The 25,169-nt window shown below is 42.6% G+C and overlaps 1 protein-coding gene across 1 annotated transcript in view; it reads left to right on the top strand.

Moving 5' to 3' along the window:
• ANK3 (ankyrin 3) overlaps window positions 1-25,169 on the top strand; it is a gene marked incomplete at its 5' end in the record, with an annotated part of 330,132 nt that overhangs the window by 215,321 nt on the left and 89,642 nt on the right. Inside the window, 2 exons of the mRNA XM_080822938.1 lie at window positions 13,279-13,402; window positions 18,263-18,365. Of these exons, the coding sequence (XP_080679064.1) occupies window positions 13,279-13,402; window positions 18,263-18,365 (227 nt within the window). The remainder of the gene's footprint in view (window positions 1-13,278; window positions 13,403-18,262; window positions 18,366-25,169) is intronic.

Below are 25,169 nucleotides of genomic sequence, written 5' to 3' on the forward strand. Positions count from 1 at the left end.
GTGCTAGCCATTAATTTCCAAGGGTAGCACGTTTTGTTTTTTTTTTTCCTGTTAAGGGGTCAATGGTAAATATTTTCAGATTTTCACACCATGTAGTTCTCAGGCCTAACTGTTCAACTCTGCCTTTGTGATGTAACAGCAGCACGAGACAAGACCTGAACAAAAGGGCTCGGCTATGTGACAGTCATTGATTTAAGGAGCTCCTGGGTGGCTCAGTCAGTTAAGCGTCTGCCTTTGGCTCAGGTCATGATCCCAGGATCCTGGGATTGAGCCCCACATCAGGCTCCCTGCTCAGCGGGAAACCTGCTTCTCCCTCTGTCCCTCACCCTACTTGTGCGCTCGCTCACCCTCTCTCTCTGTCAAATAAATTAATTAAATCTTTAAAAAATAATAAAATAAAACAAGTTGGCTTAAAAAGTTGGTGGGAGGCAGATTCAGCCCACAGACTGCAGTTTGCCAATTTGTGATTAATTTTATTCATTACTTTTAAAGTAGACTGTTAGCTCCATGGGAGGAGACCCGTCTTTATCCCTGTCACAATATTTAGGATGTATACAAAGAGCCGCTCTCCCATGGACGAGTGTATCCACAGGCTTAAATCCACACATTTACTTGTGTCTGTCCCCTGATAGGATTCCATATAAATGAACTCTCAAAACATCATAAATAAGGTACTTACCCTTTATTGAGCCCTTTCTCTGTGCCAGGCATGAATCTATCTACATTTCCTGCATTATGTCATGTGACCTTCACAGTGAGCTCTGAGTTAGAGCCATCGAAAATGGTATGCCCATTTTATAGATGTGAAAAATCAGTTCCAGCAAGGTTAAAGGACCTTGATCAAGATTATGCAGATCAGTGCAAGGGATTATGCACAAATCCCTGCCCTTAACCTTTGCTCTGGCATCTCTGGTGCCTGGTAATTTATATAATTTAGTCTCACAATGGTTAGATTGTTGCAAGTTTTAAATGAGATCCTATATAAGGGATTTAGCCCAGAGAGCTCAGTGAAAGTTAGTTACGAGGTACCTTATCTTCCTGAATTTTTTCCAAATAGTCGAGAGAATTATTGTTACTATTATCACTCCAGTCTACATTTATCCTTCATCTAAAGCCCTAACTTACAGTCCTATTAGTTATAATTTACATTAAGGAATTGAGGCTCAATGGGTTTAAGATATTTGCTGCCCAGGTTTACCTCGTCAAGGCAACTGGAATTTGAATTAGGTTTATCGCTCCGACTTTCTACTTAAAGGAGATGCGGTAAAGAAGAATAGATAAAAGTGACAAGGAAATTCAGAAAAAGGGGAGATTACTGAAGGCCTCAGAAAGACGTATTGCAAGGAATAGATAGAATGTGGAGAAGCCAAGATTTGGGAAGGTGGAAAGAAGTGTTCCAAGTTCAGAAAGTGTCAGAGACGGGGGGCCTGGTAGGCTCCGTTGGAAGAGCATGCGACTCTTGATCTCGCAGTTGTGAGTTTGAGCCCCGCTCCCGGTGGGGCATAAAGGTTACTTAAATAAATAAAACTTCAAAGGGAGAGAGACAGACAGAAAAGCAGATGACCCCGCAGAAGAACTCAGCACACAGGAGCTGGAGAAACTGAGCACCGACCTGAATGCGGACCCCAGGAAAGGGCATAGGGAGGATGAGACGCGGTTCTAGAAAAGTCTGGGCACATTGACAGTAGAGAGGAAGAGGAATGTCAAAGGACATGGAGGGGAGTGGTGAACAATAGAGGAAGAAAACCAGAAAGAAGAGTGGGTTCTAGCAAAAGCCAGGGGAGAAGTCCTGACAGGGTCCAGTCAGTGGAGCGCAGGCGATCTGCGGCTCCCCTGGTGATCTTGGGAAGCCACCGCGTCCATGATGTGATGGAGACATAGACACAGAATAGAGCAGTTCTCATGTAATGTGTGTGTGTGTCAGTGTGTGTGTGTTTTCCCCAAGAAGCTGTGACAGAATGAGTAACCAGAGCAGTTGGGGGGGATAAATGGACACAGGGATTGTCTTAAGGGATTGCAGGGAATGAAGCATGTTTATTGATGAAGGACAATAAGTGGTTTTTCCATTTGCCCAAAACAAGTCATAATTTGGAATAAGCTTCCTCCCCCCACCCCTCACCCTCCAGTTATTTTCATGCCTGCCCACCGACCTGGAGAGTCTGACTTGCTTCATGTGGAAGTGGGTCCTAATCTGACCACCCCTAACCCTTTCCCTTCACGTTGGGATTCTTGCTGCAGGGAGAAGAAAGTGGAGCATCAGCACTGGGGCTGAGTGGAGATGGGGGTGGCAGGGGAGTGCGAGGGCCAGGAACAGGAGGGGTCAGAGAAGCAGGGAAGACGTCGCAGAAGGAAGGGGTGGTCTGACCCGCTGGGCCAGAACCACAGGGAGGCTAACTGACAACAGAGCCCACCCGTCTTCGCCTTGTAAGCACACATCCTTTAGGTAGAGGTAGGTAATATAACAAACCGACAAGCGCATGTTTGTTGTCCACACAAGGAATGGCAGTTTGGGTATAACGTTAGGAAGAGGCCAAATGCTTGCCCACGAAAGCCCGTGGGATCCTGATATTCCTGCACACCCGGGGGCGGGGAACATCTTCTTGCGGAGCACACACCATCCTTATATGCCTGTGTAAGGAGGAGCCGAGGCTAACGAGGTCTGGATTTGGGGTTGAAGCTAGACAAAAATAGCTAACAAAGAATAATTAGAAGAATTAATGAGCATGGCACTACCACCTTGAATTAAGCTACCCCATTTCTTTTTCAGTAAGAACCACCATGTCAGTGCCTGATTTCCCAGGGCTGGCCTGTGGCTGGTAGTTCATTCGTTGTCTAGTCTACTTCACGAGTGGCACAGATTTTAGATAAAGAGAACAGTGTGCATAACTTTGTCCTCTTTCTACCTGCGTTCTGTCTGGAGTCTCAGGTGTTCATGTGACCAAGTCAGGGTAATCTGACTTAGATGCCCGAGGGCAATTTCTGGATGAGGGTGAAGGTGTATTGATAAGAATGATAAGAATATGAAAAAGTTATAGCATCTGTCCCAACATTGTCTTTTTCTACCTCTTCACAGGAAGGACACTGAAATCGTTTTCCTTTCTGGGATGAGTTTGTTTATTAACCCAACCAAGATCACAGGGGACATTTTTCATTGCTACATCTGGAAGAGTTCCAAGCCTGAGTCATGCATGCTTATTTAGAAACTATATCTAGCCTGGATTAAGGAGCAGTTTAAAAACTGTGATCCCGTTTTTTAAAAAGAAGCACATCTAGCCACAAAGACTAGAATAAATGTTTGAGAGTAAAGAATCAAATGGACTTTGTTTGCTCTTAAAAAAAAAAAAATCTAGCCCGAGCAGAAGGAGGCATTTGTTCTGTGGGAGAACAGCAACTTGTTCACGTTGGTTACAAGATGGGCAAACTTTGCCAGTCCAGTCCGATTCCTTTTGGCCATGGAGGAGGGCTGGTTCTTAGGAGCACCTGGAGGGCAGGGAAGGGGGGAGGGAGAGCATGGCCTATGGCCTCCCGCATGAGGTGCTTACAACCCTTAATGACACATACTTCCTTAGCCTCCTCACCCATGGCTCATCTATTTCCTCAACTTACCCCGTTGTTCTCATTGAGAAGGGAAGCAAGAAAACACTGTGTTTCAGAATGTAGTTAGCAAGCTATTGGAAAGAACCACCACTGCCAGGAGGTGCTAGAAAACAACAGGTTCTTGTGAAAGCCTCATATCTGTTCCTTCCTGGCGGAGGGAGCTTGCTTCCTCCTTCACCTGGCCCCAGGGTTGGGGGGGGCAGCCTTGCCCTGAGCCTCCACTCTCCCAGAAGGCCGCCCTGGGCCTCCAGCCCGACACTAAAGAGCCTCTGCTACACGCATGAACTCTTGAACTAGATGGTGCAATTCCGTCAGCCGCCAGTCACCTCCCCCTTTGATCAGTCCCTCAGATGGCTGCAGGAAACCTTGCTTAATCCGAGCTCTTGCTCCAAACTGCAGTACGTGCAGATCTGGAATCTGAGGAACTTTGTTTGTGCAACTGTAGGGCAGAATCAGACCCTTAGAACAGAAGTCGGAGAGCATCAGGCTGGTAATATGACCGTGCTCCCCGTCCATCCAGTTCCCGCTCCCTCGCTTTTCTGAGAATCAAAGTACCGGGGGATGGAGAGAAAAGACTCGTGAACAAACACTGTCATGTGGGTTCTCCAGGCTGAAAATGTATTGTCTAAACATTAGGGGAGAGAGACGTCTTTTGACGAATGCTTTGAATTGATGGAAAATGTTTTCAGAGTTATCTGTATTTTGATGTTCCTGATTTGAACCTTCAAAAAATAAAATGTGCTGAGTCTTATTTGTCTCATCTCTAAACGGGTTCATTATACCACATGGAACTGCCGAGAAGATGAAAAGATATAACATACCAAAGCGTTTAGAATGGCGACCAGCATAGAGCAGGTGCTCAGTAGGCCGCAGCTATCAGACAGAGGCAACTCTCCGTGGATTCTGCTTCTTGCGGGATTAGAATTGGGTGGAAGAACGTGAGAGGAAGAGGGAGAGCTTTGAAGGTTTAGGTCTTCAGTGAGTGTGTGTGTGCGTGTGTGTGTGCGTGTGTGTGTGTACTATATATGTATATACATATATATCGATGGGTCAAAAAAATGAAAGTGTTTTCACCCACTGATGGACATATGTCGCTAGTCACTTGGATGTCACTTGGGTGGTAGTTGTTATACTAGAATCCAACTTCCCTATAAACATCGCCCGACATGGCCCTCACTTCCCACAGCTCAGTGGCTTGTCACTTTAGGAAAGCTGGCCGCTTGCCGTTCTCACGATAGTCCCATTCTTTCCTTCTCGCCCCACGTCCTGTGGCTGGCTGGGGACGGCTCACTTCCCGCTTCTACTCCTCTCTGCCTGTCTTAACTCAGACACCTCTGTTCAACGTCTGCCCCACTGCCTCGATCGGAAGGGATGCCCTCTTCCTGGGAGCTCTTGCATACTTCTGGGATTTCTCTTGCATATCCCGTGGCACGAGTGTGGTGGCCAAGACCTTGGGCTGTCCCAGACTCTACCACCGACTAGACATGTGAGCTCTGAACAGTGACTGAACCTCTCTGAATCTGTCTTTGTCTAGAAAAGGGAAACGAGAGTACTTGCTCCCTAGGGTTGAAGAGTGAACGAGATGTATATAGAAAGTGCTCGGCACAGTGTCTCATACATGCCAAGCATTAAGCAAATCATAACATAAGCAGGAGACATAGTACAGTATATCAGTGTTTGTGTCCTGGTCTTTACTGGAGACAAAATGCGTCCAAGGCAATCGTCGGCTGTACTCGGAGCAGAGCCTAGTCCAGTGCCCTACTGTCTCACAGCTCGAAGTGTGGGTTGCAATCCCCTGGGAGCTCATCCCACGCACAGAATCTCAGGGCCGGCCTCAGACCTGTGGAGTCAGCGTCTATGGTTTAACAGCGTTCTCAGATGACACAAGCGTACGCCTGGAAATTTAGAAATAGTGTGCTCCATTCGCTGAATTCAGTTTCTGAAGCGATTTAATTACTCTTGTAATTCCCACCAGGAAAATAGATACTTAATTCTCTCAAATCAATACTGCCATTAGATAACTGTCACTTACTTGTAAGGATCCCTTAAGCCAGTGCTTATCACAGTGTGGTTTTTGGACCCAAAGCAGCAGATTCCCTTGGGAACCTGCAGAAATACAAATTTTTAGGGGATTTTAATGCATCATCCAGGTTCAGAACCAGCACTTTAGAACAATGGGAAGCTATTAGAAGTGCCACGCAAATCATGTGCATCTCCCTCCTGCCTTGTGATCTTATTCCTCCTGTTCATTGCTTAAATAGTAAGGTCAAACCGCGCAAAGAATTGAGTTTCCTCTCCATGTTTGCTAAGTATTTGCTGGTGCACATACACACCTTAGCATATCCTGGCAGACCTGTGTAAGTCAAAACACTTGACCTGGTGTACGGAACACAGCCTATATGACTTCTCTGCAGTCCCTCTATCTTGTTTTATTTTGTTAATTATATTCATTTTTTGAATAGGTGATAGATGCACATGGTATAGAATTCCCAAGGTACAAGAGTTTACAGTGAAAAGTAAGTCTCCCTCCTTCTCCTCACTCCAGTAATGTAGTTGCTGCCTCCAAAGACAATCACTGAATTTTCATTGCACACGTTTATTGAGCATCTACCATGTGCTGGGCACTGTTCTGGGCACTAGATCTGGAACCAAACAGACAAAAACTTCAGCCCTCACTGAGCTCACGTTTGGGTCACCATGGAGCCTACCTTTCTTAAAGTATTTGTTCGACAACATCGCATATGACAGTACTTAGAAGCGGGGCTCTGTAATCACACCAACTGATTTTGATTCCATTCTTACCCAATTTCTAAGTGATCCTGGGTTATCTTCTACTCTGAACTGGGTTTTCTTTATACTGAAATCGAGACAATTCCATTATTTCAGAAGGTTGTTGCAAGAATCGTATCAGATAAGACTTACAAAGCACCACGCCGTGCCTAGAACATTGTAAATGCTCAGTAGATTCTGCTGATGATTATAATGGTGTGCTCTCATCCTGCTGTTCTGTAATGTAGACTAGAAATGCTTGAAGGATTTATTTTCCCAGTCATTTTTATTCGCTTTGCTGTGTGGTGGTCAAACAATCACTTTTTTCAGAGCAAGCACACTAAATCGAAGTAAGTTTCAATCATTAACTATTTGTCTATAAGACTATTGGCTGAGTTCTAGTAAGAAAGCAACGCTTAATAAATCACTAGAGTTTAGATCCTATGTTCCTCTGTATTCTTTCTAATCTAGCCTTTTTTAAAAATCCCGCATAATTTGAAGGTTTTCTACTATTAATTCATTTGAAGGTGTAATGTATTTTTAACTGCGACTCCATAATATTACAAAGTATATACCTTGGGAAGAAGATTGTGCATTTCGTAGCAGAGGAATAAAGCACTTCTGAGCAAAGTTTCAGAAAATATAACTTGGTATGGTTACATTATGGAACTTTCTTTATGATTCTTGTCTCCAGACAGAGGGGAAAAAAACTTTCAACCCCTAGGAAAGCAACAAAAGTATTCCTTGGTGATGATGGAAAACATTAGAAAAAAATGACATGCAAAAAAGAAAGAACTCCTAGGGCATGAAAACACTTTTAAATATTAGCCAAGAACAGTTTCCTCTGTTCAGCATAAAGAGGCTTATCAGTGGGCACAATGAAAGATCACAGGGAAGCTGGGTTAGGTACATTCCCCCACATCTTGACAACTGGCCATTGACACGGAATGTAAAAAGGAATGAGGGCTGGGATCCCTCTACAGCAGGCAACACTTGGTCTCGGGGTTTTGAGTTCGAGCCCCACACTGAGTGTAGAGATTACTTAAAAAATCTAAAAATAAGTAAGTACAAAGGACCAAGGGCACAGCTATCTGACCAGCAACAGTCCTGATAATCATTTCATATATTCTCTTTCTTTGTCTCCTTCGTTCTTGATTCTATTTTGCGTGATTTCCTGTTAGTCAAAGGGTATGGATCTTCGAAAGGTTGATTGTGGTGCGAGAAACCTCTTACCCTAGTCATGATAGGAGGACCAGGAAGAGGGATAGCTGGAAAATTGAAGTAAAATGACTCTGAACAGTTTTTATTACTTGGTGAATGGCGGGATCAAGGTAGACTGGGGTGTTTTGTGTTCGCCTTTAAACATTTTCCAGGGTCTGGTATTTTATTATCAGAAATGGATTAACAGTGAGAACGGCAGTGCTCGTGATTTTAAGAGACATAAAGTCAATACTAAATAAATGAGGCTTCCATAGTGGCACTCACTGGGGTACTCTTCTGGGCTTGTTCTGCTCTGATCAGGTAGCGCTCTGCAGAGCTCACTCTTGATTCACTGGGTATGCATTACGCAACCAGCATATGACCTCTTCGGCCTACCTTTAGACCTTGTCCTATCTCATTCCTCTCTGTTCCCACTACTTACTGCGCTGTGATGACACACCTCTAAACTCAGTGGTTTAATCTATTATCATCTCCCATGGTTGTGTGAATTAACTGGGTTCAGCTGGATTCTTGAGCTCTTTGCTGAGATTACAGTCGGGTAACAGCTGGGATGGGAGTAACATGACAGAATGTTCGATGTGATATCTTCAGTTATAGGTCTGTCAGCCTCCCTCGGACGGCCCTGAAACAGCTGAGGGGGAGCTGGACGTCTCTCTCTCTCTTTCCACGCAGCCTCTCCATATGGCTTCTTTGACCTTCTTTACAGCATGGAGGTCTCATGGTAGTCAAATATCTTCATGGGGATTGGCTTCCCTCAAACTGAGTGTTCGAAAGAGAGCCGAGGAGAAACTGCAAGGTTTCTTGGAACCAACACTGAAAAGTCATGCAATATCACTTCCCCTGCATATTATTGTTCAAAAACTGAACAAGCCCACATTTAATTAAAGAGAGGTGGTTCATGGTGGGGGTGAAGCTGGGGAGAAAGCTTCTTCAAACACTAGCTGCCACACCCTCTTCACCACAAAATGCTCAAAGTTATCTAGAACACAACTATTACAACAGCCCACCAAACGCTTCTCGGAAACATAAACCCACACAAGTGCTTCTTAGTAAGTGAGAATGTGTGGTTCTTGTTTATATATAAACATACTATTGTATTAAACAATATATTATATATAATATATTAAACATTATATATCTATTAAACAAACATTACATATAAACATGTATATTATAATATAATAATATATAATATATGTATTTCAACTAAATATATGTGATATTGTATCAGAGTTGTACAGTCATAGAATTATCTTTGTTGGCTTATCTACCTTTGGGCCTATTGATCAGAAACTACTACTAATAAAATAGTTTTGGGTTACAGCATGGATTAGAGGCCGTTAACAAGCTGCACAACCTAATTCATGTCATTCCTTTCTAATTTTTGGTGTAATAGTGTGTTGTGCTCTACAAAATTATAGAATATTTTGTTTATTGAAAGGAGAGTGAGTGTGGTCTATTATTATTCAGTCAGTCAGTCAGTCAACAAATATTTATTGAGTAGCTATGAGCCAGGCCTTGCATTAGGCATTGGAGGCAATGGAGAGCAGAGACATTTGCTGCCATGGTTGGAATTTGCCTTTACCAGTATCAAAGGCAGCAACTGAAATTCTAACTATATGAGTTCCTGCATTCGGATGTTTGGGCACCAGAGAAAGCTGTGTTACAGAATAACACCGACCATGCTGATGAAGCCCTTATTCTGTGCATTTTTTCACTGAATCCCTGGAAGAGGACTGAGGTGAGAGGCCGAGTTATTATCCCAGTTTCAGAGAGGTGGGAACTGTGACTCAGAGTAAACAGTGTTCCGAAGGTCATTTAACTGGTCACTGATGAAGCCAGAATTGGAATGAAGAGCACCAGTTATGCAAAATGGCCTTAAAATACTAACATTGCCTGGGTTTCTGCTTTCCATGCCTTGTAAGAAATGTCTTCACCATGTCCTGAGGCTATTTGAATTAATCTTTGGCCAACTATTTGGACAGCTCTCATCCCCATTTCAACTCTGGGCATCTTTTGGTTGCACAGTGACCATTTCAGAAGTCTAGAAGGATGGGTAAAGAAGAATAGAAACTTAACTTTATTAACAGTTTCCTATGTGCCAGTCAGTCATCAAGCTTGGCATGCCGGAGAATGCTAAGTTGCTGTGGCCAGTAGAGGGGGAGAAAAGCACAACCACCAGCCTCTTTATTTTTTCTCCCCTCTCTCCCTCTTCACCTTCTCTCTGGCAACCACCAGTTTGTTTTCTGTATTTAAGAGTCTGGTTTTCTTTGTTTTTTTTTTTTTTTGTTTGTTTGTTTGTTTGTTTTACCATCCTCTTTAATGAAAGCAATGATGAAATCCAAAAGTATTTATGGGGCACTTGCAATGTGCCAGGTTCAGGAAGAATTTGGTTCCTAATCTAACGTGGATCTCACCGTCCAGTGGGAGAGACTAAACAGACGTTTTCCCTGGTAGGACTCTCTGATAAGGGAAGCCCACATGAAGAACCACTAACTTTAGATGGTGAGTCCAGGACGGGAGGCATTTTCATGTCAAAGTTTGGAGAGATTACGCAGGTGAAGTAGAGGGATAAAGGTTCCATCAAGAGTGCACCCTGTGTACTGGTTCAAAGTCTAAAGAGTTTCCGGAATTCTAGGGACTGAAATAATTCCGTATAACAGAGGGACAGCAGATGTGCAGGACTGTGCAGTTGTGCAGGCCGGCCAGAGAAAGGCCAGCTGGTCAGTCAAGAGGAAGGAGCAGCGGTCAGTGAACGAGGCTTTGCTAAGCAGTTTGCAGTTTCAGTGCAGATGTGGAAAACAGATTAACGTTTAGTCATTTTATCCATTTGAACCACGACTTCCCCTTCCATTCTTTACAAAGTTGGGAATTATTCTCTTGCTTGGGAATATATTTCAATACATACCGGGCATTATAAACGGCTTCCCTTCTATTCCTGCATATGCACCACGTTGATTACAGTCAGGCTGCTCCGGTTAAAGCCCTGGGTCTCCTGTCATTGTACTATTAGATGAGTCGTGCATTCGTCGATCCAGGAGAAGCAAATGTGTCCCCCACTTCGGGGTTCTACGGATGCAAATTTCCAGGAGATAGACACACTCCTGGAAAAGTGCTGTAAACCACTGACTTCAGCCAGACCGTTCAGAGCCCTGTACTTAGTATCTGGCGTAACTTTCCAGCTCTTCTGAGAAACGAGCCATTGAGATTGCCTCTCGAGCGTGCCCAGATGGAGGATGCAGAAGTCCTGCTAGCTTTTTCCTCCCCTGCCAACACAAACAGGGTGGAGCAGCTCCAAAGGGAGGCCAGGAGTCCCGGAGAGAGGGAAACAGCGGACCAGCAAAGTGACAGAAGCGCCTCCTCTGGGCTGTGTCCTGCCCTTTGCAGCAAAGACCTCTTCCCCTCGGCTTGGGCGCTCTCTGCAGAGCCGCCTCAAGGAGGGAGAACCAGTGAGCTCCTGTGAGGGTGTCGAAGAGCCGAAAGATCTTGTGCCAAAAAGTGGAGCAGACATCCACTTGCTTTTTCCAGCTCGTCTCACGTCTGCTCCCCTCTTCCAACTCTTGATAAAAAGCAGTGGGGATTTGCGTATCCCCCAGTGCTGCTCGGAGACATTCAGGAATCCCTGCGGCTCCCCTCGGCCCCACACTTTCAGCACCTCGGCTCAAGGGCAGGCCCTCCCTCCGGCTCCTTGTTCCCCCTCCTTCCACCTGACAGGGACCATAAATAACCAGGGCTCCTGGTGTTCCCAGCCGAGAACAAAGTTGAAAGTTTGCCTGGAGGTCCCTGCCACTCCCCGCCTGGGCCACTTCTTTGTTTTCTTCTGTTTTTCCTCTACCTGGGTTGGCCGTTTCTTCATTCATGCTGGAGAAGAGTCACCTCGTAATTAAGCGCAGCACCCCGCTCGCTGGCTCTCCCTGGATGTAAGGCTGCCTCGGTTCCCTGGTGAGGCACCGGCCATTGGTATCAAATTACCGAAAGTCTACACTGGAGCAGTCCTCATATTTACATACAAATAACTCAGGGGCTTGCATTTATGTCACCATTCGGTCCTGCTAGAGGCTTGCCAGCGGAGTTTTTGGTCCAATCAGAAGGAGCTTTAAAAGGATGTCTGCAGAGTGATCGAAAGGGTCTTCTCAATTAAGGGTAGGCAGGTTCTGCTCTTTTTTTGTGTATTTTTTTTCTGGTTTGGAAAATCGAAAATCTCTGAACTCTGACGAGTTAGAGAAAAGATGTGCCCTTCTTCAACTGCCTACAAGGAGACGAGGATGCTGAGCGGACCCCAGCGGCGGTGAAGACGGTGAATACAGCCCAGGGGTCGGTTTGTTTGGGCTGATTCCGAGGTACACTCTAAATCACTGCTTAAGGAATTCCTGGAAACATCAGGAAAACATTTGATCTGCCCCGCCTGGTGGAAATGGCTTTACCACAGAGTAAGCTCTTTCTTTAAGTCGTGCTTGGTGTGTGCTGTTTTTGTTTCGTATGCAGTGGTTGTGCAAATAGCCCAGCTGTGAGTAGTTACTTAAAATAATCTCTCTGGGTCCTGGGTAGTAGTAGAAAGCAGATCTGTTTCTTTTTTATATTTGCAAAAACAGTAGTTGACAGTGTATTTTTAGACTTGATTGGTAGTTTAAAAGTTAAGCTCTTGCGGTTTCCTGGGTTTAAATGAATGGAAATTATAAACGGTACTGAATGAAGGAATTGGAAAATAGAGCTGGAACAGATGAATCGCTTACCTTTGAGAAAACATAACGTGCACGCTTTTGAAATCTCTTGTGTCCAGCAAGGGTAAGGAGAGTCATAAAAAGGAAATAGGTTTGCCTGCTTTGCAGAACGAACTTTTCCACGGACTGTGCTACGTTTTGAAAAGGATGGGAAACGTCCCAGAGGGCAAAAGGCATTTGAAAAACCTGCTCTGTCACTCTTGGAATGTGGTTTTTCCGTGAGGTCATGTTATGCATATGTAGCTAGTAAAAGTTTTACGAAATTAACTCTTTGTACTGGTGAGCCAAGAGCACTTTATATAGTCCTTCCTTCAAACTGCTGGTCTCTGCATTTGGTCTCTACAGAAGATAGAGCTCCTTCCCAAGCAGCGTTTCAGCCCTGGGGCAGCTGGACTGAGCTGTTTATGTGATAGGTATAGAAACAGTTCAAAATTGATGTGTTTCAAGGTTCTCCAGTGAAGAAGTAATAGTTCAGATTAAATGACTTGTTGGTTTCTTACAGAAGCCCCAAACTGAAATCCTGTGTGTGAGAAGACCATTTAAAAAAAAAAAAAAAAGGTCCCCTCCCTTCCCAGTATAATTTTCAGAGTAGTCATGGTGAGGTGGTTCTTATTTTGTAATCCACGTCCATTCGGACAAACTGCCCTCCTCGTGGTGAGGCGTGGGAAGCTCATTGACAAAAAAAGATCCACCTTTCTAGTCAGCCAGGGCTTGAGGGGGAGAAGGAGTTCGGGGAAAGTTTTAAAAGTGGTGCTTAACCCCAGCCCTTTCTCTACTTACATTCACTCTTGAAATTATGAACTAACCTCACCTCTGTTTTTTCCTTAAGCGTATTTATTACCCAGGGGGTAGGGGAAAGTGAGTGAGAAAACCGGGTGGTTTGCGGATGACCAAAGGAGTGGTTTTCTCTACAACAGACCCGTTTTCAAAAGGGAAGCTTCTGATTCTGGCTTGTTTTGTCCATTGGCAGGTGAAGATGCCATGACAGGGGACACGGACAAGTATCTTGGGCCGCAGGACCTGAAGGAGCTGGGCGACGACTCTCTCCCTGCCGAGGGCTACATGGGCTTCAGTCTTGGGGCCCGTTCTGCCAGGTATTTTATCATTGCTGTTTTTCACAGTTTATTTAATACAACCATGATTTGTCATCAACCAAAGTCATTTTCATGTTTCACATTATCCTCTGACGTCCTCTTTGGATGAGGGTGTGAATTTGGTAGAATAGAATGTTCTCAACGCCAGTGTCCATGCTCTACCATTTTCTTTCGTGGTTTTTCAGTCCTTGATTTTCTGTGATTGAACATGTTACGTGTTGGTTTGTTCCCAGCTCGCAGTCGTGTTTCAAGCATGATAGTAGAAGAGCCCACTGACGGAACTGGGAGAGCCTGTGTGGTCTCCGTGTTTCAAAATTCAGTCATGATTGAGACTTAAAAGAGAGCATTCTTGAAAAATAAAATTACATATAGTTTATTAGAATTGTCTACCAAGTGTTTGGGTATCTCTTCTAAAAAAATGCCATTACTTTGTTTACAAAGGGATGCATCAGGAATGTTACCAGACTTACTTAAAGTCACAGACAGGAATGGTAGCAAATTCAATCCTTAAAACTGAAGTGTAAAAAACTTTTGCATGTGAAAAACCTTGGCTCATACCTACCTGACGCTGATTGAAAGAAACAGGACCTTGTCCAGAATTTGGGGACTTCTTTTCCCTGGTTGGTTTAACACCATGTTTGCTGACAGTCAAGTTATTTTAAAGCTAATAATTAAACTTTCTAAGCCAGAGCCCTGAGGACATTTTCCTATAGTTTAAGGCTCTCTTGTAAAAAGTTTCATTGTCTCATAGTAAATGGCACTTCCCACAAAGTAAAGCCTGGGAGTTTATTCTCAGTGTTGCTGATGTGGCCAGTTCAGATACTGAACTGATTTTCCTTCCAGTTAGCCTTTTTATTAGTGGAAGTTGGAACGACATGTAACTCCTTAGAGTTTTTGTTTGATAAATTTATAAAAGTCCTTAAAAGCTTATTGTAGCAGATATCATTAATAAGGGGAAAATAACTTTTTAAAAATACCTAGTGTCTCAGGTAAGCACACAGAACCACAAGCTACAACTGAAAATAGCCAGAATCTCAAAGGATCTCAAGAGAAAATTCTATTTGGAGGTCTAGTAGTTTTTGCGATCCAATAACTAGCTGGTTCTCTTCCTCAGATAATATGTAAAAGCTACATTTTGTGAACCAATCATTTGTATATAGAAAATTGTAGAAGCTGACATCCAGTGAGAGATGAAACCAACATATATTGTTTCGTAATTTTTCTCAAGACAGTTCTAAGGCTCCCACCCTTCTGGTCTTGATTGCACCATTGTAATTTGTTGCTACTATATGTAACTCATTTTTTTACATTGGCAACTCATGTTATGCTCAGAGGCAAATCTGCAAAAAAAAAAATCTATAAAACCAATTTATTTTTTAAGTATTTTAGAGTATTACCAAATATAATATTCTGAGTGTAACATTTAAAAGGAATACATTCGATGTGTAATTCATTCAACCATAACATTTTTTTCTTTTTTCCCTGTCTGATTTTTTTGCTTTCCACTTCTCCTGTGTTTTTCTAAAAATACTTTAAATTAGTCCCAAGATCAGGTAAGAAGATATGTCCCTTTTACGGTGTTTTTCTGCCCTTCCGCGACTCATTCTCATTTTGATTTTCCTTAGCATTGTGCTGTGCTGTGCTATGCTGCGATGTGCTTTTTTTTTTTTTTTCCTGCTCAGTGTTAGAAAATCACTTTTGTAATTCTGAGAAACTTAGCAAGTAACTGAATGTATGACAAGAGATGTGACTAATGCAAGATTGACTCCTTAAGGAACTTCTTCTATTTAACAAAGTTTGAATAGTGCATGAAGTAACTGGAAAACTTTCATTGGGTTTGAAGAAAAAGCCTTGATTTGAAAAGCAGTCTGTTTGCTGGTGGCTGTTTTATCTGACTTTGTGCTAGGTACATTAGTATGATTTTAGACTTCTGAGGCATGTGTTTTTCTAACATTTCCTGTATTTAACACTTAGGGTATACCGATGGCTACAAATAATATAGTTGACCTTAGTTTTAAACAATTTAATGCTTTCCAGATCCCCATGCAAATAATATCTAGTTTTAGTAGCTGAAAGGGCTCCGATGTATTAAGGATTCAGAGCAAAGTTTGATGGACATAATGAGCTCCATCTGTCTAATGTAACTGGATTGGGAGCAGTGAGGAACTTAGACACTATATAAAATGAAGACATCTTTAGGCTTTTTCGTTGACAGCACTCAGTCTCTAGGTTCTGTTCTTCAGTTGGAGCTCATACAGAAGTTAAAAGAAAGAGGATATTTTAAAAATATTAACACATCTTAGATATATTTAAAAACTGAAGTTAAAATGAATAGGTAATAAATTTTTTAAACATTTGTTCGTTCAATATACTATATAAATATATATATATGTGGGTATATATATATATATATATATATATAGGCCCTTACCGACCAGCAGTGTTAGCATACGCAATTTCTAGAAATGAATGTGCAATGCAGAGAGTGGGGCTTCCCAGTGCCTCCCGTACCACATCATGGGGGCAAATGGAACCTTGCCATGAGTGCTTGAAGTTACACTGATGATGTAGCCCCTAGCCACAAAAGACTATTTAATTAAAATTAGTAAAAATTAAATAAAATTCAGTTCAATTCTTCATTCACACTAGCCACACCTGTCTTGGATGGTGCAGGTAAAACGTGCCCATCAGTGCCAAAGGTTCCATTGGACAGTGTTGAGTTAGAGAGTAGAAAGACAGTATCCGCTTTTAGGAAATTTATATTGTATTTGAGAGAAGGGGAGAGGCTAGAAACAGGAGTAACAGGGGAAAAAAATGTTTGCCACTGAAGCAGGAAAAAAAAAAAAATGAAGAGTTATGTGTTGTGTGACTGGGCCTAGAAGGCCCATCCATGCAAGTGGCCAGGCCCGTGGCTTACTAGGTAACTCTGTGCAGAAATAAGACTTCGTTCTTTCTGGGTTTGTTTTTGCTTCTCTGTCCAGTCTCTAATATTTGTGTCTTACTCTAAGAGTCAGTATATATTTGCTGAATACACTAGGGAATGATGGTTATTTTGAGGTTGAAGATCCCCTCAAGATTCTGGTGGAAGGGAAGGCTCTAATCCTAGAAGAATGCATCTACTCATTTGTATAGACCCTTAGAATTACTCATGTAAATCAGGGGCCTCTGTATCTTGATATAAAAATACCCATCTTGGGTAATCTTTAGTAGTGAGCAGTGGAGAGAAGAAGTCATTTTGTGCAAAGCAAGGAGGCATTTCTTATGTACCTCTTTGCTCTTTTCCCTTCACGCACATACAAGGCAAGGCCAAGGTCTCATTCAATTGGTAAAGATTCAAGCAGCCACATTGAGATCCGGACATGGGCAGTGACGGGTGGCAACTTCCCACCGTCCTTGTCTTCCATATAAGTAAGGATGCCACTGAAACGAAAGGGGCTGTCTACCTCCCATGGTCGTTGTGGGATCCTGCATTGCGGGGACGGCAGCTAAGCAGTTTCTTGTTCTGAAGCTCTGTCCCAAAGAGAGCGGGGCAGGAAGTATCAGACCTCGTTCAAAACAAGAGGTGATGCAAAGTTACCTTATGACCGCCTATCATGATAGGTGGGATAGGAAGGTGAGACAGAGATGACCTCAGAGCAGCTCCTCATAAACCTGTCCTCTGTTTCTGGAGGATTAATCCCAAGGTGTTCTGCCAAGGCTCAGATTAGGGGCAATCCCAGTCAGCCTGCATGTCCTATGTACCTACATGTGCAGGCTTCCAAGCATCCCTTTTACTCTATTGTTGTTGTTGTTGTTTTAAGTCGAGAAATTGACATATAACATGTTAGTTTCAGGTATACAAAATGATGATCGCCACGATAAGTCACATTAACATCCATCACCACCATAATTACAAATATTTTTTTTTTCTTGTGATGAGAACTTTTGAGATCTACTTTCTTATCAGTGTTTAAATACTCAATACAATATTATTAGCTAAGTCACCGTATGTGTACTGCATCCCCAGGACTGACTTATTTTATAACTGGAAGTTCATACCTTTGGACCATCTTCGCCCACTTCTCCTGCCCTGCCACCCCCTCCCCCACCCCTCTGCTGGTTCTTAGTTTCAAGGTCAGTGTGTGAGAGGCATTTCAGGACATTGGGGGTCTTACACTCTGGGAAACTCAGGGACTGTCTGAGGATTTAAGGGAGGCTTGAGAGAAGAACAGTGTACGGCCTAAGGAAGGAAGGAGGAGAGCAAGGAAAGACAAAGTGACCATACATGAAATTTGAATTTTTCAAGGCCAGAAAGATGGCAGATATCATGCAAGGTCTTTTTGTCACACTACCTTTTTTATGTTTTCCATGTGTCCAGCTGAAAACCAGAGCTCTTACTAGGTTAAACCCATATCTGGTTTCCAGAGACTTACGAACAGACCCATTTGCCGCAGACAGAATCCCATTCAATAGTGCAAGGTAAACATATATGGACCAGAGATAAAGGAGACTCTAACATATGGTCTTAACCATAGAAAAATCTCTCAAATTATCAAATTATCAAGAGGCATCTGGTTCTTCTCAATCGCCGTGTTGGTTCACCTGTCATAGTGAGACATCCAAAGTGTTCATGCATTTCATATTCTCACAGATTTAACACCATTGGGCCTAATTTTAAACAAAATCTGATCATGAGATTGTCCAAGCTGAAGAGATTTCCTCAAATATAAGGGATTTTATTTTCGATGATGTCTTTTCAAGAACAACTTCTGTTGATATTTTTAGCCATCTTGCCTGTTTTCATAGTTGCATGCATTAATTTTATTTTATTCATCTCATCATCATCCACCACTCTTGAATGGTTAACTGTAAATACAACAGCCTCCGCTCCTTCAGTTCGGATAGGTCGTACACCTTGAACAGAAGCTCCTACGCGCGGGACAGCATGATGATTGAAGAGCTCCTCGTACCGTCCAAAGAGCAGGTACGTGCTCTCCTTCAAATATTCTTGGATTGTTGAACTTCCGTGGCTATGATTGAATCGAGCTCTTTGTCCTGGGACAAAAACAGTATTTCTACACGTTTGACTTTGCATTCATTAATCGACCTGTACTGCCAGGGACAAAGGTAAAAATCATTTGAAAAAAAAAGGAAAAAAAAGAAAAAATATCAATTGTGCCATATACAGAAATAGCCTGCTTGTCCTCAGGGTTATCCCTAACAGGCCACAGAGAGGAACTCGAAGTCCTATCAAAGACATGGGTCACTTTCTCACTTCGAGTTCAAATCTATTTCAGTTTTTCTAAAGAGTTAAAAATAATTGGTAGCTGAAGTTGCTGACATCACCCACATGGGTGTCTTATTTTCCTGAACATATTGGGTCCATGTTGGAATTTGCTAGAATTGTTTTTAGCATGTAATTAAAGATGAGATTGGTCAGGTGTTTGATCCCTTAGCATCAAAGCTGCCTGTGATGGGCCTTCTCAAGACGTGATGATATTTTGTTTTCTACCAGAATCTCTGCTGGTGCTCATGCCGTTTCTGCTTTTCAGGAATTGTGGTTGAAAAGATACTGGTTTAATGCAGGAAGTTTCCGCAACATAGTCCTGCTGCCTGTGGGTTCAGGATGGTTCATTATTCTAGATACACACAGTACCTGGTTTTAAATGCACACAATCAGGAGCTAACGATGGATGAAACTGTTTAGGCCATAAAACTAATATCGAAGGTGGCTTATCATATTTAACCATTGTCAATAATTGGTGAAATTATGCTAGACTTACTTATTCACTGAACAATGAGAGTACATTGGATCAGATGAACAAATGATAAGAACAGTATCACCGAGTTAGAGGTTGAAACAGCTTGTAGTCAGATTTTTGGGACTCCTCTGTGTTTAGAGATGCTGACTTCCAGACGTACAGATATACATTGTATTTCACAAGAACCTACAATAAATATTTTATTACTTTACACTCTCTAGAACATTCTTTGCAAGCAGATTTTACAGAGGTGAATACAGTGGCTGTTCAGTGTTTGGTCAGACATAAGCACCCTTTGTAGAATAATTATAGGCGCGATAGCATGTCATGGTTTAAGTGGGTGTTAGCACTAGAGAAAGCACTTGTGTCCACTAGTGAAGCTAAGTGTTTGGGTCTAAGGTGTTGCCCAGGTATTGGTAGAGGTTTTCTGAGTTGCTGTCCCTGGTTGGCTGTGTTGGCTGTGTTGGCTGTGTTGGTTTGTTGGCTGTGGTCATTATCCTGGTCAGGTAATCCTGATCTCTTCAGGATCAGGATCAGCTCCTACCATCCCAGGTGGTAGGAGCTTCCTTGGGTGTCAGTAACACTTGGGTCATATATAAAACATATGCCTATTTCTAGAATGGGGTCTCAAATGCTTGACTGAACCTAATTATGGTTTTTATTTCTGGATATATATTTACTTTGGGACATGGGTCTGAAATTGGGACCACCACCAGCATCAGCATCATGACCTCACCATCACTGCCACCATCACTGCCACTCCCACAGCCATTGTTACACTACCTTTCAATTTCTGCCTATCAGCCTTAAAAATATAAGTGTTTGCCATGCCACAAGGCTGCAACAGTCTTCCGAGGGTTCTCACACCATTACCTGTTAGCTACTGCCAAGACCCGCTTACTCAGGTGGGCTGGAAGGGGCAGCTTTAATTAGAATGAAGGATTTGTGAAAAGAAAGAAAGAATAAAGAGAACTTTAAAGGTAAAACTGATGTCCTCTAGTGGAGTTTGTTGCTGCTTAAATTTGAATAGCACCTCTGTGGCCATCACAGATATCTCTGGAGAGTAGTCAGGGGAAAGAAGAGCTTAGGACATCTCGAAACCTTTACAAATAAATCTTCAAGTTGATAACTGCAGAGATGGGAAGTTGCTTTCTTCAGGGGCCACAGAGAATCCCATGGTCTGACAGGTGTTCCATGTGGAACTAGCATGTTTAATGAATACGGTTATTCATGGGCACATAACTTCATGATAAATTCATCAGAGATTTGAAAAAAAAATGTATGAACGACATAAAGACATTTTAGGGGAAATTGAGGACACTTGAACACGTACTGGCTATAGTGTTAGGAAAGTATTGTTCTGTTAACAGTGACAGCATTATTAAAGCTATAGAGGGGAATATCTCCATTCCGGGGGGCAGGCATGTGGCAGTTTTCAGCAATGAAGTAATCATTAAGTCAGCTGCTTATTTTCAGATGAGCCAAAAGACGTTATGTGTGTGTGTGTGAAGAGAGAGAGCTCGTGCAAGCATAAATAGTGTGTGTGAAGAGAGAGAGCTCGTGCGAGCATACATATGGAAAAATGTTAATTTTTTAGAAAGATTTTAGGTATTTATTGGAGAGAGAGTGCATGCACACCAGCACGGGGGAGGGGAGAAGCAGAGTCCCCAACTGAGCAGAGAGCCCACTGTGGGGCTTGATCCCAGGACCCCAAGATCATGACCCGAGCCGAAGGCAGACGCTCAACCAACTGAGCCACCCAAATGTTATGTTGATGCCCCAAAATGTTAATGTTGAATCTAGGTGAAATATATATATGGGTATTTCTTATAAAGTTTTTTCAACGTCTTTATTTGTTTGAACTCCTTCAAAATAAAAACTTGGAAAAAAGGGGAAGACAAACTGCAAAAGAGGTGTGTTGACTTTTTAGTCTCTAGTATCTCATTTATTACAGAAAAGGGAAGAGACTAATTCCTCAAAAGAGAGGCTTTATGAGGGAAGGGTCCAGTTACACCATGCAAGATGAATGAGGAGCATTTTCTTGAGAAGTATGCTTCATGTAAAGCACAGACTTTATATTAGAATTAAGTGGCAAACATTATTGGTTTATATCCATCATGCCTCTAAATCTGTATTTATACACTTCAAAACGGAGTTCCTCCACGGTATTGATTTTGTCTGAAAGCATGCAAGAAGCCTTAAATATTTAGAATTCTTAAGGCAATGATACATGACTTACTGTCAGATTTAAAACTGCCCTGTCATCGCCCAGTTAAAGTTGCATTGACACATAAAGGTGGAAAATGAATAAAAATGAACTCTCCACGTGCTGGTCGTTTTCAACAAGCAGAGACTTCACCAATACAAAGCATAATTAGTTGCCCCTTTATTACTATGCTGCTAGTGAAGCAGTTTGCACATTAACCACCGTTAAAGTGCAGTTGAGACTCCGGATAATTCCCAAGATCCTATGTTGTTGAAGGCAGGTATGGAGGCTGGGAAGGGAGCTGGGAAGGGAGTTGGGAGGAGTGAGCCCATCCTCTTGCCCCGCGGAGCCTTAATCATGATCAGTCTGTAAACCACTTAATCCCCCCTTGGATAATCAAGAGTGGACTCTTTTTACTGTGATACTGGGTTATCCATGAACTCCCTATACCTTTGCCTTCCCTTTACCTTGTAATCAAGAGTCACCTGTAGCTATGCCTCTGAAAATATATATGTAAGTAAATCATGCCTTGCATTTGTCAGGTTTTATTATTTAAAGCAATGACTCTCAGCCCTGACCGCTCATGAGAATCGTTTTAAAGAATTTTTAAAACACTATTGCTCCCCGTATGATTTCACTCATATGCGGAGTTTAAGAAACAAAACGAAAGAAAAGAAAGAGACAAATCAAGAAACAGACTCTTGGTTATAGAGAACAAACGGATGGTTATCAGAGGGGAGGGGGACGGGGGATGGATGAATTTGGGAATAAGGAGTGCGCTCTCGGGTGATGAACACTGGGTGACCTGTGGCAGTGTTGAATCGTTATATCATACACCTGAAACTCATATAAGGCTGTATTTTGAGGAACTGGAATTAAGATAAAAACTTAAAAATAAACAAACACAATTGCCCAGTGGCTAGGAGGGCCTAGGCATAGAATTTTTTAATGCACCCAGAACTGAAAACTCCTGATTCCTAATCAGAATTCTTAACTGGGCAAAGGGATGTCTGGCTGGCTCAGTTGGAAGCGTATGTGACTCTTGACCTCCGTGTTATGAGTTTGAGCCCCACCTTGGGTGTGAGATTAGAATTCATCATAGGGGCTCACACTGGAATCACCAGTGGCTCTTCGGAGAACAAGAGGCCTGCAGAATCAGACTCTCCCCAGCTGGGTTCCTGGGCACGTGTGTTTCTTAAAGCTCCATAGGTGATTCTGGGATGCATCTCTGGATAGGACCCACTGATTTAAAGCACTCTGGCTGGAATCTTTTCGTATACCGACCATTCAACATTTAATGTATTTGTTTTATAAGCTCTGATTTGTGCGTGTCAGACTGTCTTTGGAACAAGATCTGTGCTTGGAAACATTCTTTTCCAAATAGAAGGTAACAAAGACGAGGGATGATTGCAACCTGAAACCGGCTTGTCTAGGATGAATATAATAGACTGGTTCTTTCATTTCTTCTGACATAATTCCTGAAAGCCACGTCTGGCATGGCTTATGTAATTGCTGTGCATGATCCGCACCAGCCAGTCCTCATGATCTAAGTGGAATAACATTCAGGAGACACTGTGTCAGGAGGTGTGGTGATGCTTATGGTGATAGTGATGAAAACAGTTCATGGAGCTCCTGCTGTGTGCAGAACCGGTTCTAAGTGTTTTATCAGTATCAGCTCATTTACATTTCACAAAAACCCTTTGAGACAGTTTCTTGGGTCCATTAAGAAGATGAAGAAACTGAGGCACAGTCAGCTTAAGTATCTCACCCCAGGGAGTACAGGTGGTAAACGGCAGAGCCACGGGCCCTGTGGTTCCAGGCTGCTTCCTCAGAAGCTGTCCATCTACATGGCCCTATGTGGGAAAGGAGCCGTCAGAGAGCTCTCACACTTAATACTCTGTCCTTTGAAACCTCATGCTTGTTAGTATTTTTAATATGGATGTGGTACCATCATCTTTATCCTTTTTAAAATTTTTTTAAAAGATTTTATTTATTTGAAAGTGAGTGAGAGAGCAGGGGGCAGGGACAGAGGGAGAGAAAAAAGCAGACTCCCCAGCTGAGCAGGGAGCTCAATTCAGGACTCGATCTCAGGCCCCTGGGATCATGACCTGAGCTGAAAGCAGATGCTTAACCTACTGAACCACCTAGGTGCCCCATTTTAATCCATTTTTTAGCATAAAAGATTTTATTTAGAGTTGTGCTCTCTATTTTGCTTATGCCAAATTCTAATAATAAATTTCATATTTAATGTGACTTAAAAGGAACTGACAACTTACATTCATCAATAAGTTATGAAAATTATGGAGAAAATTATTATGCTAAAAGTCATGGCATGTAAGGCATCATTAAAGAAATGGAAATACTTGACCTTCACATAGATATGAGGTAGAAGGCACGATAGTGGTCTAAAATTGTTTTGCAAGCTAATCAATTAATTACACTTCCTTTGAATGACCCTAGAAGTATTTGTAAGACCAAGGACTGTATGTATACAGCAAGCAGGAACATTTAATTCAGTATGACTTCTGGTAGTTATCCAAAAGTAGGAGAAGAGCGGGAATCACTTAGGAACTTGGGTTTGTTTTGCTTATGTACACCGTTCTACTTTCTTAGCTGTCAGACAGGATCTGATGGTCAAACCAGGCAGGACCCCTGTCCATTTCTCAATGTCATTTAGAAGGGTCAGAAATCCCTTCCACTCCTCCAATGATGGGCCCCAAACTTGGCCTCTCAGAGCATTCCTTTTCCTGGGTTACAGTGTTTATTTTAGGTTAAAATGTAAAATCTAAGCCAGCCTAATGAGACTCAGATTTGAGATTTTCTGTAGCCTGTTGGGGTTGCTAAGCTCTAAGGATCATGTCAACCCAAAGCTGCTAAGGATAGAGCATGAAAACGAGATTCCTACCATGAGCCATGGCTGGATTCAGCCATGCCTGAAGTTGGTCCCTCCCACACTTTCTTGCAATATAAACCGGTGAATTGATCTCAATCTCCTCCCACCCCTGGGAGGTGGAGGGGAGTGTCTTAAGCCAGTTTAATTGGGGTTTGGGTCCTCATTAACATGCTTATATTGGTGGTGGTCAAACCTGACATGAACAGCCACCTATCAAGGGCAACATTGAAAGTCTTCTAGCATCTTAAAGTGCCATTCAGTCTTGAGATTCTGTTTTATGCTTTCCTCTCTAGATCTAAATAAATGTAATCTTAACAAAATAAGGAAAGGAGCTATGGCTTAAGAGAAGAGCTATAAATTTGGGTGTTCTAAGCAAAAACTTTTAGAAAAACATTCTTTGCTGATTGATCACTAAGCAGTGAGTGCCTTCCGTTTCTTTCAATTCCATTGCTATAGGGGCAGTGCATCCATGAAAACGAGAAAAGGGGCAGCTGTGAGGCCCTGTCCCTCCTTTAGGAGGCTTAGGAGGTTGCTTTCATTTTGCAGCCTTCCCCTCTCGGAACAGACTTGCCCACATGGTTTATGTCTCAGGGGATGACTGGCAGGACTTGTAATCCTGACCAGGTTAGAAGGTTCAACTAAAGTCATATGGGAAGGGTTGCATTTGCTGTTTGAATGGGGTCGTTCTGTCTTCACTGTCGGAGGCCTTATTGGAGCCTCCCCATACCTGGAGGCTACCCCGAGGCAGCCATCACACCTGCCACCTCGTAACTCTCTCTTTTATCTCCTAGCCCAGGTCTCCAGATCCTTTGGGTTAGATCGTCTTTTTTAGGCTAAGGATGACCTCATGTATGCTTAGTCATATAAAGTGCTATGTACCGCTTGATGTATTAGCAAATCATATGTAAACAGGAGGGTTCTTCAGGA

Source organism: Martes martes (genome assembly GCF_963455335.1).
Source record: "Martes martes genome assembly, chromosome: 14".
Taxonomy (NCBI): Eukaryota; Metazoa; Chordata; class Mammalia; order Carnivora; family Mustelidae; genus Martes; species Martes martes.